This window comes from Megascapheus bottae, chromosome 11 (assembly GCF_031878675.1).
Source record: "Megascapheus bottae isolate mThoBot1 chromosome 11, mThoBot2.hap1, whole genome shotgun sequence".
Classification (NCBI taxonomy): domain Eukaryota; kingdom Metazoa; phylum Chordata; class Mammalia; order Rodentia; family Geomyidae; genus Megascapheus; species Megascapheus bottae.
Window position 1 is genome coordinate 8,665,203 of NC_143519.1, and position 17,165 is coordinate 8,682,367.

Here is a 17,165-nt window from a genome sequence, read left to right on the forward strand (position 1 = left end):
GTCAGAGATAATGGCTCAAGCTTCCTAACAACTTGTGAGGCAGAGATTGGGAAATCACAGATCAAAGTCATCCTAAGCATAAAAGTTCATATCCATGTCAACCAACTGACAGGCTGAGTGGTATATGCCTGTCATTCCAATGACAAAGAGAAGCACAAATTGGAAGACTGTGGTCTAAATCAGCCCAGATATAAAGCAAGGCAGCTAGGTGCCAGTGGCACATACCTATAACCCTAGTTACTTGGAAGGCTGAGATCTGAGGATCAAAGTTTGAAGTTGGGCAAGAAAGTCCCTGAGACTGTTATCTCCAATTAACCACCAAAAGCCAGAAATGGAACTGTGACTAAAATGGTAGAGCTTTTTAGGAATGTGGTTTAGTTTAGTGCCAAGCATACATGAAGCCCTGGGTTTAATTCCTCAGTACCTCATGAAACAGAAAAAGCTAGATGTGGCTCTGTGGCTCAAATGGTAGAGCACTAGCCTTGAGCACATAGTCTCAGGGATAGTGCCCAAACCCTGAGTTCAAGCCTCAGGTGTAGGAGAAAAAAAAAAAAACAATGCAAAAAAGGAATCAGTGGAGTATCTCCCGTGATAAGACAGCCTGCTTAAAAAACTTGAAGCCCTGAGGTCAAATCCAGCAGGCATCCCTTCCAAAAAGTACTTAATCAAAAACAAAACAGCTGGCCACTAGTGGCTCACACCTATACTCTTAGTTACTCAGGAAGATGATATCTTAGGATCACAGTTTGAAGCCAACCCAGGCAGAAAAGTCTGTGAAACTCTTATCTCTACACACCAAAAACACCATAAATGACACATGGGTCAAATGGTAGAGCTCTAGCCTTGAGCACAAAAGCTTAGGGACAGCACCCAGGCCCAGCACAAAAAAAGATGAAAGTGTTGAACAATTTATATGACAATTTATTTTCTAAATTCTAAGAAAATCCTTACTGTTAGGAACTTTCCAAGAGAGGAAAGTCTAGTAAGTATAACTGACATGCCATCTCTATTGGACTGAGATATAGTTTCAGTAATTCCACACAGGTACCAATTATACTTATATCCAACGATAGCACACCAAATAGATTATGTCTTTTGAAAACAATATTAAGTCTGAATAAACATCAAATTTGGAAGAGTCTCACAGACTTTCCTACCCAATCTAGCTTCAAACTTCCATCTTTAGATCTCAGCCTCCTGAGCAGCAAGGATTACAGTGAGCTACTGACTCCAGGCCTTGTTTTGTTGCTTTGGTGTATCTGTTTTAATCTGTCAGCACTTTCCCCTTCCTGCTTTCCCTTCCCCACTGCTGGAGTATAAAAAAACCACAGCTAGCATGTCATCTACTCACAGACCAAGAAAACTGAGTTCGTCCTATATTTCTGGATAATCTCATCACTCCTTAAGCGAAAGCAAGATGTTTATCACTATCACTAGCCCCAATAAAGAAGAGCATTCCAAAACACAGGACAGTACTGGGAATCACTGGAGTAAGGGAAAGAAGATCCAGATCTGGCAAATCTGATGACATATTTCATACTGGCATGTGCTGAATGAAGGTGGATCACCCAGTCACCCTGGCACCTTATGGAAAACAATTGATACACCAGGGCGCCTTTAGTTGGATTGCTTTGTGCTTTTGATACAAAAATGTATTTCTTATCAGAAAATTTTTCTGATCCTTATTGCTCTGTGATATGAGTATCACTGTTAACTTAGACTTTTGCATAGTTATATTTTTGATTTACACTAATGATTAGGCTTGATTTGCATTTGTAAAATGGCAATGTTATCAGAACTGGGTTTTTTTGTTGTTGTTGTTTTTTGCCAGTCTTGGGTCTTGAACTCAGGGCCTGAGCACTGTCCTCAGGCTTTCTCAAGGTTAGAGCTCTACCACTTCCAGCTTTTTCTATGTATGTGGTACCAAGGAATTGAACCTGGGTCTTCTTGCATGCTAAGCAAGCACTCTACCACTAGGCCAAACTCCTGGCCCCCAAACTGATTTCATAGACTATTGTGCATGTAAGTAACTACCATGTGATAAATGCATCATGGTTGGTATGTGAAAGCATGTACCCTAAATGTCAGCTGCTTAACATTATCTTTTTTTTTTTTTTTTTTAATGCTGGCTGTGGAGCTTTCAGGGTTTGGGCACAGTCCCTTAATTTTTACATTCAAAGATGGCACCCTTCCACTTCAGCTCTACTGCTGCCTTTTTGGTCGTTAATTGGAGGTAGTCTCATGGAATTCTCTGCCTGGGCTATGAACAGAGATCCTAGGATCTTAGCATCCTTTATAACTAAGATTACAGGGGTAAGCCTTCTTGGTTAATATCTTTAATTCAATTTTGCAAATTTGGCTACCAATGTTCAAAATTTCAAGATAGTAGACATAAACTAGAAGCCTGTTTTTCCAAAGCCACTGGAAGTGCTCATCAGGCTGTACCCTTCCTCAGAACTGCTCCAGAAGTGGCTCAGTCTTCAGAGTTCTGTCATCACTTCTTCACCAATACCTAGTACATTCCTGTGCAGATTCTATACATTGGGGGGGAAGGGCTGTTGGTTTTATTTTGTGTGTCTGTGTGTGTGTGTGTGTCTGTGTGTGTGTGTGTGTGTGTGTGTGTGTGTGTGTGTGTGTGTGTGTGTGTGTGTGTGTGTGTCTCTATGTGTCATGGGTTTGAACTCGGCCTGGGCATTGTCCCTGAGCTCTTCACCTCAAGGCTACCATCCTACCCCTTGGCCTGGGTGCTGTCCCTGAGCTCTTCAGCTCAAGGCTACCACCCTACCCTTGAGCCAAGCCCCACTTCCCATTTTTCAGAAGTTAATTGAAGAGAAGAATTTCAGGTTCTTCAGTGCCTGGGCTGGCTGTGAACCTTGATCCTCAGATCTCAGCCTCCTGAATAGCTAGGATTATAGGTGTGCACCACCGCACCCAGCTTAAATTAGGTTTTTGCTTTTTTCTTTTTCATTTATTTTGAGAGTAAAAAAAAAATGTATGTAACTAAAAATTTAAAAAAATAAATCCTGCCTGAAAGAACAGACAAAGCCAAGCACAGTGGCTCACACCTGTATCCTAGCTACTCAGGAGGCTGAGATCTGAAGATCTTGGTTTAAAGCCAGCCTTCGCACTAAAGACTATGAGACTCTTATCTATACTTAACCACTAGAAAACCAGAAGTGGAGCTGTGGCTCAAGGGATAGGGTAGTAGCCTTGAGCTGAAAAGCTCAGGGACAGCACCCAGGCCCAGAGTCCAAGCCCCACCACCGACCAAACAAACAAACAAAAAAAGAACAGACAACATGCCTAGCACACACAAGTCTCTGAATTCAAGCCCCAGTACCTAGCAAAAGGAAAACTATCTCAATTTAGCCAGTTGACAGTATTATTAAATACCTACTTTTTCCTTAGAATCACTTCCTGCTGAACCCAGGCTCCGGGACACCACCAGGCACTGTCTTGAATAGGGTGGAACATGCTATTTAAAAAAGAATAGAGAAAAAACAAATTAGATTCTTCCTAAGTAAGTACAAAAGTATTCTTTTCAAGCAGGACATGGTGGCTCACACCTGTAATCCTAGCCACTCAGGAGGCTGAGATCTGAGGATCATGGTTCAAAGCCATCCTGGGCACTAAAGACCATGAAACTCTTATCTCCAGTTAATCACTAGAAAACTGGAAGTGGCACTGTGGCTCAAGGGGTAGAGCAGTAGCCTTGAGCTGAAGAGTTCAGGGACAGCTTCCAGGCCCAGAGTTTCAAGCCCTACAACAGACAAACAAACCAACAACAACAACAAAAGATTTTCAGGGTAATTCTTCCACTTCTAGATGATTCTGTCAGTCAATGGTAGTTTAAGCAATACACCTTAATTATGAAAAAGAAATGGTAATTGCAAATATATTCCCTTGGCATACAAAAGAAATTGAAGGTATCAAAACAATGTTCATAACACTTTAATACAATAGCAAACGAGTCAAGTAAATCCAAAGAAAGATCTTCCTGAACGTGAACACTGACTCAACCTTACAATATCTGTACAAATAAAGCAACCTAATCCCTCAGCTCTCTACTAGAAAAGTGAAAGCTCAGGTGACTTTTCACCAAGGTCTCACTGAGAAAGCCATTATAAATTCTAAATCCAATGCACATGAGAGCTCTGAGAATTTACCTGAAAACATAAACTTCATTCAAAATGAATATGAGGGCCAAGATGACATGACAGTGATCTCACTGCTGAACTACACTGAGGTTAACAAAACAAAAATGCAGAACCAATACCACTGATTTTGATAAGTATGAATTACACATTTCCGGTAACCTTCAATAAATAACTCAGATTGCATAGACTATATATCTCATAAGATGGGTTTAAGAAGAATACAAAGCTAGATATAGCATAAGCCAAGAGAGAAATTCAAAAATATTTAACTAGCCAAGAACTGAGGAATTTCTGGGTCAACTGAATCAAATGGATGCTTTGTTTATCCTCAAAAACTATTTTAAAAGACTTAAAAACATCTTCATCACATAGCTCTGAAACTAATTACAAGTGACACCTGACCAAACAGTAGATGTGCCTGAGTGAAATGGGATTCTCTTTTTGATTATCTAGGAAACCATATGACAACATTATCCAAAAAAGGGGGAAGCGGGGGATAAGCTGGATACTAATGGCTCATGCCTATAACCTGAGCTGCTCAGATGGCTGGGATCTGAAGGTGGCAGTTCAAAGGCAGCCAGGCAGGAAAAACCCATAAGATTCTGATCTCCAATTAACCACCAGAAAACCAGAAGTGGTATGGCTCAAAATGGTAAAGTATTAGCCTTGAGCGAAAGAACACAGGGACAAGCATTCAAGCTATGAATTCAAGCCCCACTATAGAAAGGAGGAAGAAGGGAAGAAAGAGGAGGAAGACAAGGAGGAGGAAGAGAAAGAAGAGGAGGGGGAGGAGGAGGAGGAGGAGGAGGAGGAGGAGGAGGAGGAGGAGGAGGAGGAGGAGGAGGAGGAGGAAGAGGAGGGAAGGGAGAGAGGGAGGGAAGCACTCACACACCACAGCTTGTAGAAATATGAAGTTGTAAAGATGTGGCTCACAGTCTTAAAAAGCATGGATTTTTACTTCTACAAGAAGTAGAAATCATTAAAGCAGAAAGAAGCGTAGACCAAAGACTCAGGTAAAACAAGTATGTGAGCCCTTTCCATGGCAAGTCTGAACTGGTTTAGAATCAGCATAATAAAACCTGTTTGTTTACTGTTGACAAGACTTCACAAAAATTTGAAAATGAAACATTCAAAAAGCTAGCAGTGGGGCCAGGAGTGTTCTTTGGTGCCACATATACAGAAAAAACCAGAAGTGGTGATGTGGCTCAAGTGGTAGAGCACTAGCCTTGAGCAAAAGTGCTCGATGAAGTACCCAGGCCCTGAATTTAAGCCCCAGAATTGGGGGGGGGGGAAGCTAGCAGTGTTGTCACAAGCCTATAATCCTAGCTAGTCCAAAGCAAAGGTCAGAAGGAATAAGATTCATGACCAGCCAAGACAGAATGTTAATGAGACATAGAAATAGAGATAGTAGGTCTAACTGGTGCCATCTTGGCATCTTGGTGGATGATGATGAAATACCACTCTCATCCCCAGGTGATAAGCATGTCTGAATTCCTAGAAGCAGGAGCGGGGACTTGGACAATAGGTTCCAGGACCCACCAGATGTGTACCATGATCTCTCCAGACTCTGTGAACTCTCCACCTCCATGTGACCCTGACCCGACCATGATGCTCTTTAGGCCGCAGCACCTCAGCTGCAATTGTACTATATCTGGTGTTTCCTGTCTCTCCCCAGTTCACCATGGTGTCCCTCTTCAGCTCTCCATTAGAGTTCATTAAAGCTGAAGAGCTCTGGGACAACTCCCAGAAATATACTCATTACCTTACTATGTAACAGCAACCCCTCTGTACATGACCTTGACAATAAACTTAATTTTTTTTTTCATGAGCTTTCCTATTGGCATTAGAAATCCTCAAAATGCAGCTTTCTGGGTAGCTAGCATTACAGAAATGCCTGGTTTAGCAGTCTTTTTAAAATGTAAATCCAATTTGCTTCCAACCTTTAATTGGATTCCCATTATTACATTCCAAATACAAGCCCCATAATGACTGTACTGCTCCCTGTCCTACCTAACACCCTCTCTAATGAACTTTACTCCATTCACCTTGGACACGTCTTACCAAATGCAATCTTGATCATAAAATGCAATCTTTCAAGTTCCTTGTATTTCCTTGGTTTGGAATGCTGCCCCATATTATATTATATGGCAGGGTACATAGTTTTCTTTACCAATCTACATGTTTTTCCCCTTTCTCCTTAAGCAATATACGCCTAGTCCTAACACAACCAATACTCTCATTATTCATAAAAGACTGTCAGATAAACTATTGGTAGATAGTGGAACTCTGGAAGGTAGGGCCTGGTTAAAAGAAGAAGATCATGTGGGCATGATCTTAGAGCAAATATGTAAAAGGACCATAACTTTTGTTTTGTAATTAATAGAAAGGTTACAGTTATAGTCATCAGATAAGTGGTGCATTACTTCACACATACTGATACTCCTTCTCATGTTTTTGTCCCCATTTCCCTCTACTACCCTCTCCCCTCATCTTGTTTTCCCCTTCCCTTTCCTATTTCAAATAAAAGTACAATACAATATACCAGATAACAAGGTAAGATACTGTAACAATATGAGAATAACCAAGGGACAACAAAAGAGATGAGAAATACCATAGTACATTAAGAACAACAATCACACATTATATGGCTCTTGTTTCCATATCCTGGAGATCCTTTCATTTACCCTCATCCTATATGACCTGATGTATCTAGGTTTTGAGCTATTGTAATCCTCTGCTAGGAGAGTCCAAGGTTTGTACTAATTATTACAAATAAGAGAAACCACTGAGCCTATGTTCCTTTGGGCCTGACTTACTTCACTTAATATGACTTTTTCCAAGTCTATTTCCTTACAAAGGGGGCAATGTTGTTCTTTCTGATGGTAGCATAGAATTCCACTGTGTATAAATACCACATCTTCTTGATCTTAATTATCTACGGAGGGGCATCTGGGTTGGTTCCTTATCTTTGCTATGGTACATAGTGCTACAATAACAGCATTGTGCTAGTGAGTTTAGCATGTTCTTGTTTCTGGACAATTGGGTAAATGCCAAGTAGTGGAATTGCTGGGTCATAGGGGAGTTCTATGTTTAGTCTTTTGAGGAATCGCCATACTGCTTTCCACGGTGGTTCAACCAGTTTACCCTTCCACCAACAGTGTAGCAGTGATCTTTCCTGGCCACATCCCTCCCAGCATCTGTTGTTATTAAATTTCTTGATCATGGCCATTCTAACTGGAGTGAGGTGGAATCTCAAAGTTGTTTTGATTTGCATTTCCTTTATGGCCAGAGATGTCGAGCATTTCTTCATGTGACTATAGGCCATTCTTATTTCTTCTTCAGAGAAGTTTCTCTTTAAGTCTTTGGCCCATCTTTTAATGGGATGGTTGTTTCTCTGAAGATTAGTTTTACAGAGATTCAATTTTTTGAGCTGTTGATATATTTCAGATATGAGGGCTTTTTCTGTTGTATGGTTAGTGAAGATCTCCTACTCTGTGGGCTTTCTATTTAACTTGCTAACTATGTCCTTTGCCAGACAAGCTCTGCAGTTTCATGCAGTCTCATTTACCTAAACTTTCTTTAATTTGTTGAGTTTCTAGGTCTTTATTAAGAAAGCTTCTACCTGTACCAAGGAGACCTAGTGTATCTCCGATTCCTTCTTGTAAAGTTTTCAGTGTATTGGCTTTTACCTCCAGGTCTCTGATCCATTTGGAGTTAATCCTGGTGTACAGTGACATAGAAGGATCCAACTTTAGTTTTCTGCAGGTGCTTAACCAGTTCTGCCAGCACCACTTGTTGAAGAAGCTGTCTTTCTTCCAAATTGGGGGGGGGGGCTCCCTTATCAAAAATGAGGGGGCCATAGGTCTGTGGGTTGATTTCTGGGTCTTCAGTTCTATTCCATTGGTCCTCAGGCCTGTTCCTGTGCCAGTACCAAGTTGTTTTGGTTACTATAAGTCTGTAATAAAGTTTGATATTGAAATTCTTCCTGAGCTGTTCTTTCTGTTAATAATTGTTTTTGCTACATGGGATCTTTTATTATTCCGTATGAAATTTTGGATTGCTTCGTCTATTTCTTTAAAGAGTGACTTTGGGATATGGATGGGTACTGCATTGAATTTGTAGATAGCCAAAAGGGCCATAACTTTTTTTTTTTTTTTCTTGCAGGTTGTGAGGCTTGAACTCTTGGCCTGGGTGCTGTCTCTAAGCTCTTCAGATCAAGGCTAGTGCTCTACCACTTGACTCACAGCACCACTTCCACCACTTCCAGTTAATTGTAGAGATAAGAGTCTCACAGACTTTAGTGTCTAGGCTGGCTTTGAACTGGGATCACTGAGATCCTCAGATCTCAGCTTCCCAAGTAGCTAGCCTTTTAGGCATGAGCCACCCATGCTCAACCCCACCTGTTTAATCTTGGACTGACACCACTTTTGTTATTCATCTTAGCACCTCTGCACTGTTTCAAAATACTTTACATAATCCTCCTATTGTACCTTAAAACACTAACCCTTGACTCAACCACTTTGAAGATTCTCATAGTTGACTCTGGCATGCATATAACCATTGCAATACTCTATTATTTCCCCATATACCTCAGTATTCTATGGACAATTTGTCTCCAATTATTTATGTTGGTATCTATTATCCTATTGTAATTTATCACTTTCACTGGATTAAGAAAACCCTTAGGCAATTACAAAAGCACAGAGATGATTAAGAGGGCTCTAACCAAATAACTGACTTAATCCATTGATGGACTCATATTTTCAACAGACTATTAGGAAACAGTAAAGCTCTGACAGGTAGGGCTTGCTTGGAAGATGACTGGGAGCATGTCTTTGGAGGATATATCTTGCCCCGGATTGACTTCTGTTATTGCTCTGCTACTTTTACAAGACTTGAGTTATACTTCCATAAGCTGCCTATCATAATAAACTGAAATTTCTGAAACTGTAAACAAATCTTTCCTCCTTTAAATTGTTTTTTGTTAAGTATTTTGTCACAGTCGTGAAACAGTAATAAAGACGCTTATTTTTAATATTATTCTTTCCAGAGTACTTGCCATTACTTGAACTGATCTACTTATATGAACAATGTCGGTCTCTCCTAAAATATAACTGCAATGAGGGCAAAAATGTTCACTATTATCCCTAATACCAAATAGTATCTGCCACGTAGGATGTGTAAATGGCTGAATGGAGGACCCAGAAAGCCATATGAAAACCCTGGGACCAGGAAAAGGAGTGTTTACAGATATGATAAAGTTAAGAGGATTTGTGTTGTTGTTGTTTTGATTTTTTTTTTTTTTTTTTTTTTTTGCTAGTCTTGAACTCTGGGCATGGGCACTGTGGTGGGCTTCTCAAGGCTAGTGCTCTACCACTTGGCCCACAACACCACTTCCAGCTTCTTTCTATGTATGTGGTACTAAGGAATCAAGCCCAGGTCTTCGTGAATGCTAGGCAAGCACTCTACCTATAGGCCAAACTTCCGGCCCAAGGTGGCCCTGAGCTCTTCAGCTCAAGAATACAGCCCTTCCCCTTGGCCTGGGCGTTGTCCCTTAGCTCTTCATCTCAAGGCTACCGCCCTACCCTTCGTGTATGTGTGTGTGTGTGTGTGTGTGTGTGTGTGTATTCATATTTTTATTGTAATGTATAGAGGGGTTACAGTTATATTTGCCAGATAGTAAATGCATTACTTCTCACACACTGATAGCCCTTCTCATGTTTTTGTCCCCATTTCCTTCCCCCAACTCCCTCCCAATCATCATCTTTCCCTTTCCTATTTCAAATAAACAAATAGACGTAAATACAATATGCCAGGTAACAAAGTCAGATACTGTAACAATATGAGATTAACCAAAGGGCAACAAAAGAGATGAGAAATAACATAGTACATTAAGATAATGTCCTACCCTGAAGCCAAGTCCCACTTCCCATTTTCTAGAGGTTAATTGCAGATAAGAGTCTCAGGTCCTTTTGTGCCCAGGCTGGCTTTGAACCTCGATCCTCAGATCTTAGCCTCCTGAGTAGCTAGAATTAAGGTGTGAGCATTATGCCTGGATTGAAATGAGATCATTCTTGTCCCATTGTTCCCCAAAATTAAATGACAAATAGCCTTATAAAAGGCAAAAGAAAAAAATGACCCACAGGGAGAAGAATAATGCCACATGAAAACAGACAGTGAAGTGATACTGTCATAACCAAAGAAGACCAAAGACAAAAGAATCTGAAAGGTAACCTCAGTGGCAACTGAAGGATTCTCCACTAAAGCCTTCAGAGAGATTGTGGCCCTGCTGAAACCTTGCTTTCAAATATTACCCTTCAGAAATGAGAATTAATTTACATAATTTAGGCTATCAAGTTTATATAATTTATACAAAAGTCTGAGCACTCTAATAAAGTTTTCTGAATAAGGATGCCAAAGAGAAGTTGACTGTAATGGCTACTTAGAAGATGGAGATCCAGAAGATCATGGTTCAAGGCTAACCAGGCAAAATATCACCTTTGCAAAATATCACCTTAACCAACAGGTAGGAATGGTGACACACACTTGTCATCCCAGCTACCTATGGAAGCACCAATAGGCTAGCCCAAGAATAAACCAAAATCTTGTGCCAAAATAATTAACATGAGCTGGGTGCCAGTGGCTGACTCTTAGTACAAAGGAGACTGAAATTTGAGGATCAAGGTTCAAAGACAACCAGGGCAGAAAAGTCCCTGTGTCTCTTACCTCCAATTATCCACCAAAAAGCCAGAAGTAGCACTGTGGCTCAAGTAGTACAGTGCTAGCCTTAAGCACAAAAGCTCAGGGACAGCACGCAGGCCCTGAGTTCAAGCCCGCAGACTGGCACCAAAAAAAAAAGAAAGAAAGAAAGAAAGAAAAGCTATCACTTCACTCTATGAAACAAATTTGTGTGTGTGTGTGTGTGTGTGTGTGTGACAGACAGACAGACAGACAGACACAGAGGGAGGGAGGGAGGGAGGGAGGGAAGGCTTGAAGAGCAACTTTGTTGAACATTGAGACAAAAAAAAATCTCAATAAATCCTTGCAAACTGAATTCAACAACACATGAAAGATCATGCACTATGATCAAGTTGGTGGTTTCATCTCAAGAATGCAAGGAGATAGATAGACTGATCACAGGATCAAAAACAAAAAAACTCATCAGTGCAGAAAAAGTCTTTGACAAAATTTAACATACTTTCATAATAAAAGCTCTGAAGAAACTACAAATAGAAGAGGCATACCTGAACTTAATAATGGCTTTAAATACAGCCAAGTTAAATGTGAGGAAAAAAAAAAACAAACTGTTTCCTCCAGTCAGGAACTTGAAATGTGTGCAGCAAAGTCTCAGTAAGGTGAGAACTTTTAAAGACTTTAATTTCTCCTGTCCCTCCTTTTGCTTGTACAAACCTCTTAGAAAGCAGACAGCTAAGTTCAGACAGTTCTTTTAGACAGTTAATAGGGTTTACTAGGGAAGTACAGTGTTCATAGAGCACACCTTTTAGCACTGTTGGTTTTGTTATATTAGTTTTTTTAGTTTTTTGATATTGTTGTTTTTTGTTTTTTGTTTTGTTATTTTTTTTTTAATTTTTATCACTTGTAGCACTTGAATTCAGGCCTGAATGCTGTCCCTAAGCAATTTTGCTCAAGGCTAGGGCTCTACCACTTTGAACCATAGCATCACATCCTATATATCAGCTTTTTAAATACATCCCCTTTAAGTAATTTACTTGTTTCTTTTGCATACATTTAATGGCTAAAGGATCTGGTTTAGGGCTGGGAGTTTGGCCTAATGGTAAGGTGTTTTGCCTAGCATGCACAAAGACCCAGGTTCAATTCCTCAGTCCCACATACAAAGAAAATCCAGATGTGGTGCTGTGACTGAAGTGACAGAGCACTAGCCTTGAGGAAAAGCTCAAGGACAATGCTCAGGCCAAGTTCAAGTCCCAGGACTAGCAAAAAAAAAGGGGGGGGGAGGATGTTGGTTTTGTGTTAGTTACTACAATTTATTGAACTTTTATATGCCTTATTTAGTTTTCAGGTATTGTTTATATTACATATATGTTTATATGTAATATATATTATATATTATATACATTACATATATATTATATATGGCTTGAACTTTGGGCTTGGGACTTGAACTCTAGGCCTGGGCACTGTTCCTCAGCTCTTAAGCTCAAGGCTAACACTATACCCCTGAGCCACAGCGCCACTTGACACTTCTGGTTTTCTGGTGGTTAACTGGAGATAAGATTCTCACAGTCTTCTGTCCGGGCTGACTCTGAACTGTGATCCTCAAATCTCAGCCTCCTGAGTAGCTAGGATTACAGGTGTGAGCCACTGATGCCTGGCTTAATATATTATACTAAGTAAAAAAAAATCCCACTTTAAGACTGGAAGCATGGCTCACATGGTAAGAGTCAGCCAAGAAGGAAAGTAGAACAAGAGTGTGAGGTCCCGAGTTCAAGCCGCCCAGGACCAGCACATAATAAATCCTAACTTTCAAAGCAAAGCTCAGAGCAACTTGGTAACATAAGGACACAACTGGCAGAGGAAGATTTGAAACTAGGATAGTATGACTCCAGACCAATTACAAATTGTGTCTCATTTGAATGACAGTCTCACTGGGTGATTCATTCACAAAGTTTGAGTGCTTAAGTTATAGGTTCCTTGAAATCTGTGGTTCATTCTAGTTAGTAAACATGAAAAAGAATGTTTTAAACATAACTGAATAGTTTAGAATTACCCAGAGGTAAAACTTTCTAACATTTTGGTAAGCTTCTCACAAATCATTTGAGAATAAAATTCTTCCAAGATTATTGAAGAAACTAGTTCCTAGTATACTGGATATATATACATATATATATATACACATACATATGCATATATATACACATATATATATAGTCACTTGGTTTTTTCTTTTGTAGATCCGTTCTTTAATTTTCCCCTTTGGTGGTACCAGGGTTCAGGCTCAGAGCCTCACACTTGAGCAATACCATTGTGATCTTAAGAGGCTCAGAAGAAAGGTAAAATTGCAATAGGCTCTTTTTTTTTTTTTTTTTTTTTTTTTGCCAGTCCTGTGCTTGAGCTCAGGGCCTGAGCACTGTCCTTGGACTTTCTCAAGGCTAGAGCTCTACCACTTGAGCCTCAGCACCACTTCCGGCTTTTTTCTATGTATGTGGTACCGAGGAATCGAACCCGGGTCTTCATGCATGCTAGGCAAGCACTTTAACCACTAGGCCAAACTCCCGGCCCTAGGCTCTTTTTTTTTTTCCCTGAACTCAGGGCCTGGGCACTGTTCCTTAGCCTCTTTATGCTCAAGACTAGCACTCTACCACTTGAGCCACATTGCCACTTTCAGTTTTTGAGTAGTTAATTGGAGATAAGAAAATAAGAGTCTCACAGCCTCTCTATAACTCTCTCTTCTCCTATTCTCATCCAACCCTTTTTTAATACAAGTGAGTTAGGAGAACAGAGGTAGAAAAACAAAGAAATATTTTTTTTTCTTTAGGTAGAAACATACTGTTTTCTCTTAAGTATATGGAATGACATGACTTCAAAAGTACGTTTTGTACATTCTATCACTACAACTAATACTTGAGAATCAATCAAAAAGTGGAAAAGGTTTATTTTGGCTGCTGTAGGCCTGGGGGGAGGGGGTTGTATGTGATGGCAGGGACCCGTGGTAGTACGAAACAGTTCATCTCATGGTTGACAGAAAGCAGAGACAGAAAAAGGCCTGAGGCCAGATAGCCCCTGAGAACACATTCCCAAAAACCTGTTGCTTCTAACATTATGTACCTGCCTCTACGTTCCCACCATTGCCCAGTAATGCCATCAAATTATGAATCTATTAATTAACTAATCCATAGTCCTTACGATCCATCTGCCTTCCTAAAATCCCATTAACAGGTAACCAACACATGAGCCTTTTTGAAGTACATATCATATTCAGATCATAACAGAGTCATGTTCAGGTACTAGGAATGCAGTAAAATTAATGAGTGGTTTTAGGGTCAGTGATTAGAGGTAAAAGTTACATCAGGTCAGGGATTGGTAACTCACACCTGTAATTCTAACTATTCAGGACGCTGACATGTGAGGATCGTGGTTGTAAGCCAGCTTTGACAGGAAAGTCTGTGAGACTCTTATCTCCAATTATCATAGAAGAAGCCAGAAGTGATGCTGTAATTGAAGTGGTAGAGTGCTAGCCCTGAGCAAAAGGAGCTTAGGGACACCACCCAGGCCCAGAGCTCAAGCCCAGGACTGGTGGGGGGGAGGAGGAGAAAGAAAAGTTACATTTAGGAGGCCATCAAATTGAAATAAGCCAAGCTCAAAAAAAAACCCCAAAATATTATGTTTTCACTCATTTGTGGAAGCTAGGCCTAAAAAGACATACATTTTAAGGACAACATCATCATTCCATCTTTTGTAAATGGAGATTCTATAACAATTGTAAGGAATGAATGAATTAATTAAAGTGCTAGAATAATTACTTAGGGAACAGAGATTAAAATATTATTGGTCAAATCCCTTTATTTCATTTTATTACAACACTAGAATTTCTCCCCAATGGCAATGACTTATCTCTTACTACTACTAAAATTTATTTTTCTTTTTTGCCAGTCTTGGAGCTTGAACTCAGTTCCTGGACACTGTCCTTAAAACTTTCTCAAGGCTAACACTCTACCACTTGAGTCACAACACCACTTCCAGCTTTTTCTGTATACATGGTACCCAGGAATCAAACCAAGGGCTTTGTGCACATTACTAGGCCATACTCCTGGTCCTTGCTACTAAGATTTCTAAGATGGAAAACCATGTCCATCCCCCCTAGAGCTAAAATACAAACAGCCTTGTTGAATCAAATAACTGAAAATTTAAGGTCCTGTCCAATGAGTATATAGCTGACTTCAAAACCATGTCTTTTCAATATATCAAATTGCCTCTTGTACAATTGTATGAATCTTATATTTGCTACTGATGTTGCAGACAAAGAATAAAAGATGGTATTAATGATAAAGAACAAAAGCTGCCTGGAACAGGAAGAACAGCAGGGGCTGACATACTGACACTAAGTGACACTAAGTGAACACACAGATGCCAGCTTATTCCAAGCTCTCACACTGCTCACCTAGGCCTCAGTTCCCTCTTTGAAATAAGGAAGAAGGATGGGTAGATCATTTTTAGAATGTTTTCCAATCCTAATCCAATCAATGACCATAAATAAAATTACATAGGGGCCAGGAGTTTGGCCTAGTGGTAGAGTGCTTGACTAGCATGCATGAAGACCCGGGCTCAATTCCTCAGTACCACATACATAGAAAAGCCAGAAGTGGTGCTGTGGCTCAAGTGGTAGAGCTGTAGCCTTGGGATAGCCCAAGGACAATGCTCAGGCCCTGAGCTAAAAGCCCAGGACTGGCAAAAATAATAATAATAAATGATATAGCAATCGTGTGTATGTGAATGCATGCACCAGCTCCAGGGGCTTGAACTCAGGGCCTGAGCACTGTCCCGGAGCTTTTTTTTGGAGATTTTTCCTTTGGTTTTCTTTTGGGAGGGAAGGGATTCTTCTGAGGCAAGGTACTATTATATACCCAGAGCTGATCTCAAACTAATACTGCTTCTTCCTCAGCCTCCTGAATGCGGAGATTTCAGGTGTGTACCACCCTAAGCCCAACTAAACTATGTTTAAAACAAGAGGCAGAGATAAACATACGGGGGAAGGAGGGAGGGAGGGAAATAAAATAAGGCAGGAAGGGGGGAATTTAAAGCTTACCCAGCCGGCAAACAAATTTTCAGAGGACATGATTTGAAAGCATTTATCAAAGAACTTAATAACCCTATTAATAAGGTAAATTGGCATATCTATACCCAGAAATTGCTAGACTCCATGTGGAAGTGAAAACGAGTTGAGACCCTCAAATACTCTAGCATGTAGGTCAAGCTGCCACCATAACGCCCTAAAGGTGAACAGCAGTGAAATATTTTTGGATATTAGGCTAATCGGTATGCAATTCCAGCAGGCTTTAGAGTCACTTGCAAAATCTATTGGCAATCTTGATACAGTACAATACTTAAAGTTAGGTAAAATCAAAATTCCAACTATTTGAACAGCAACTCACAATACTAGGAAGATGTACGAGGACGTGGAAGTTGTAAGAACTCTAAAAACACGCCCGGGGAAACTAAAGACCAAGCCAATACCGAAGGCAGGCGCTCGAGTGGTGCCCGGGGCCACCAGCCGCTCGCTCGGGAGAAAGGAGATTCCAGATGACCCAGCAGCCTCCGTAGGCCTCTGCGCTCCTGGATCTAACCGTCCCGCCGCGTCCCCGGCGGGGTCTAGCGGGAGCTGGGGGGGATGGAGGCCGGCGGCGCCTGGAAGGCTTCGGCGTGGCTCGGGGGGGGGGGGGGGGGGGGGGAGCCGGAGCTGCTCGGCGAACTGCCGGGCGTACCCGCCACCACCCGGAGGAAACCCGAAGGCCGGGCCTGCAGGAGCCGCGTCACTGCTCACCTTCAGGGTCCATAAGCCCGCACTTCTCATCCACTGTGGTGGCGGCCGCCGCCCTCGCCCTCCGGCCGCGACCAGGGCCACAGCTCCCACCCAGAGCCCCGCCATAGCAGCCCCTAGTGACCGGTGCTCTTCTGACCTCTCACCCCACAGGAGGGGGTCGGGAAAGGGGAGCGCCCGGATTCAGCCAATCAAGAGTCAGGGAGCCTTCGCCCCGCCCCCTTCCTGCCGGGGCTGGGAAAGGAGGTTAGGCGTGGGGCGCGCGCTAGGACCCGAAGGAAACAGACCAGGCTGACCAGGCGCGCAGGGTCCCCTACCCTGGAGGAAAAATCCTGTCTGGCGGCCTGCTAGGAGTAAACTCCCAGAGTTTGCTTCAACAAATCAACATTTGGCCTATTTTGTATTATCCAAGCCCTGGTATTCAGGAATCCTGCTCTTTGCCTCTCCTGCAGAATCACTTGAAAATTACTGTGCTGTGCCCTACTGAAGTA

At 41.4% G+C, this 17,165-nt stretch overlaps 1 protein-coding gene across 2 annotated transcripts in view; it reads right to left on the reverse strand.

Moving 5' to 3' along the window:
- Window positions 1–16,826, reverse strand: part of Pcca (propionyl-CoA carboxylase subunit alpha) — a 274,525-nt gene extending 257,699 nt beyond the window's left edge. For both annotated transcript variants that reach the window (XM_090341922.1, XM_090341920.1), the window contains exons 1-2: window positions 16,678–16,826; window positions 3,398–3,475 (exon numbers count right to left, since the gene is read on the reverse strand). In XM_090341922.1, coding sequence (XP_090198048.1) covers window positions 3,398–3,475; window positions 16,678–16,782 — 183 coding nt within the window. In that variant the 5' untranslated portion in view covers window positions 16,783–16,826. The remainder of the gene's footprint in view (window positions 1–3,397; window positions 3,476–16,677) is intronic.
- Window positions 16,827–17,165: the final 339 nt, after the last annotated feature.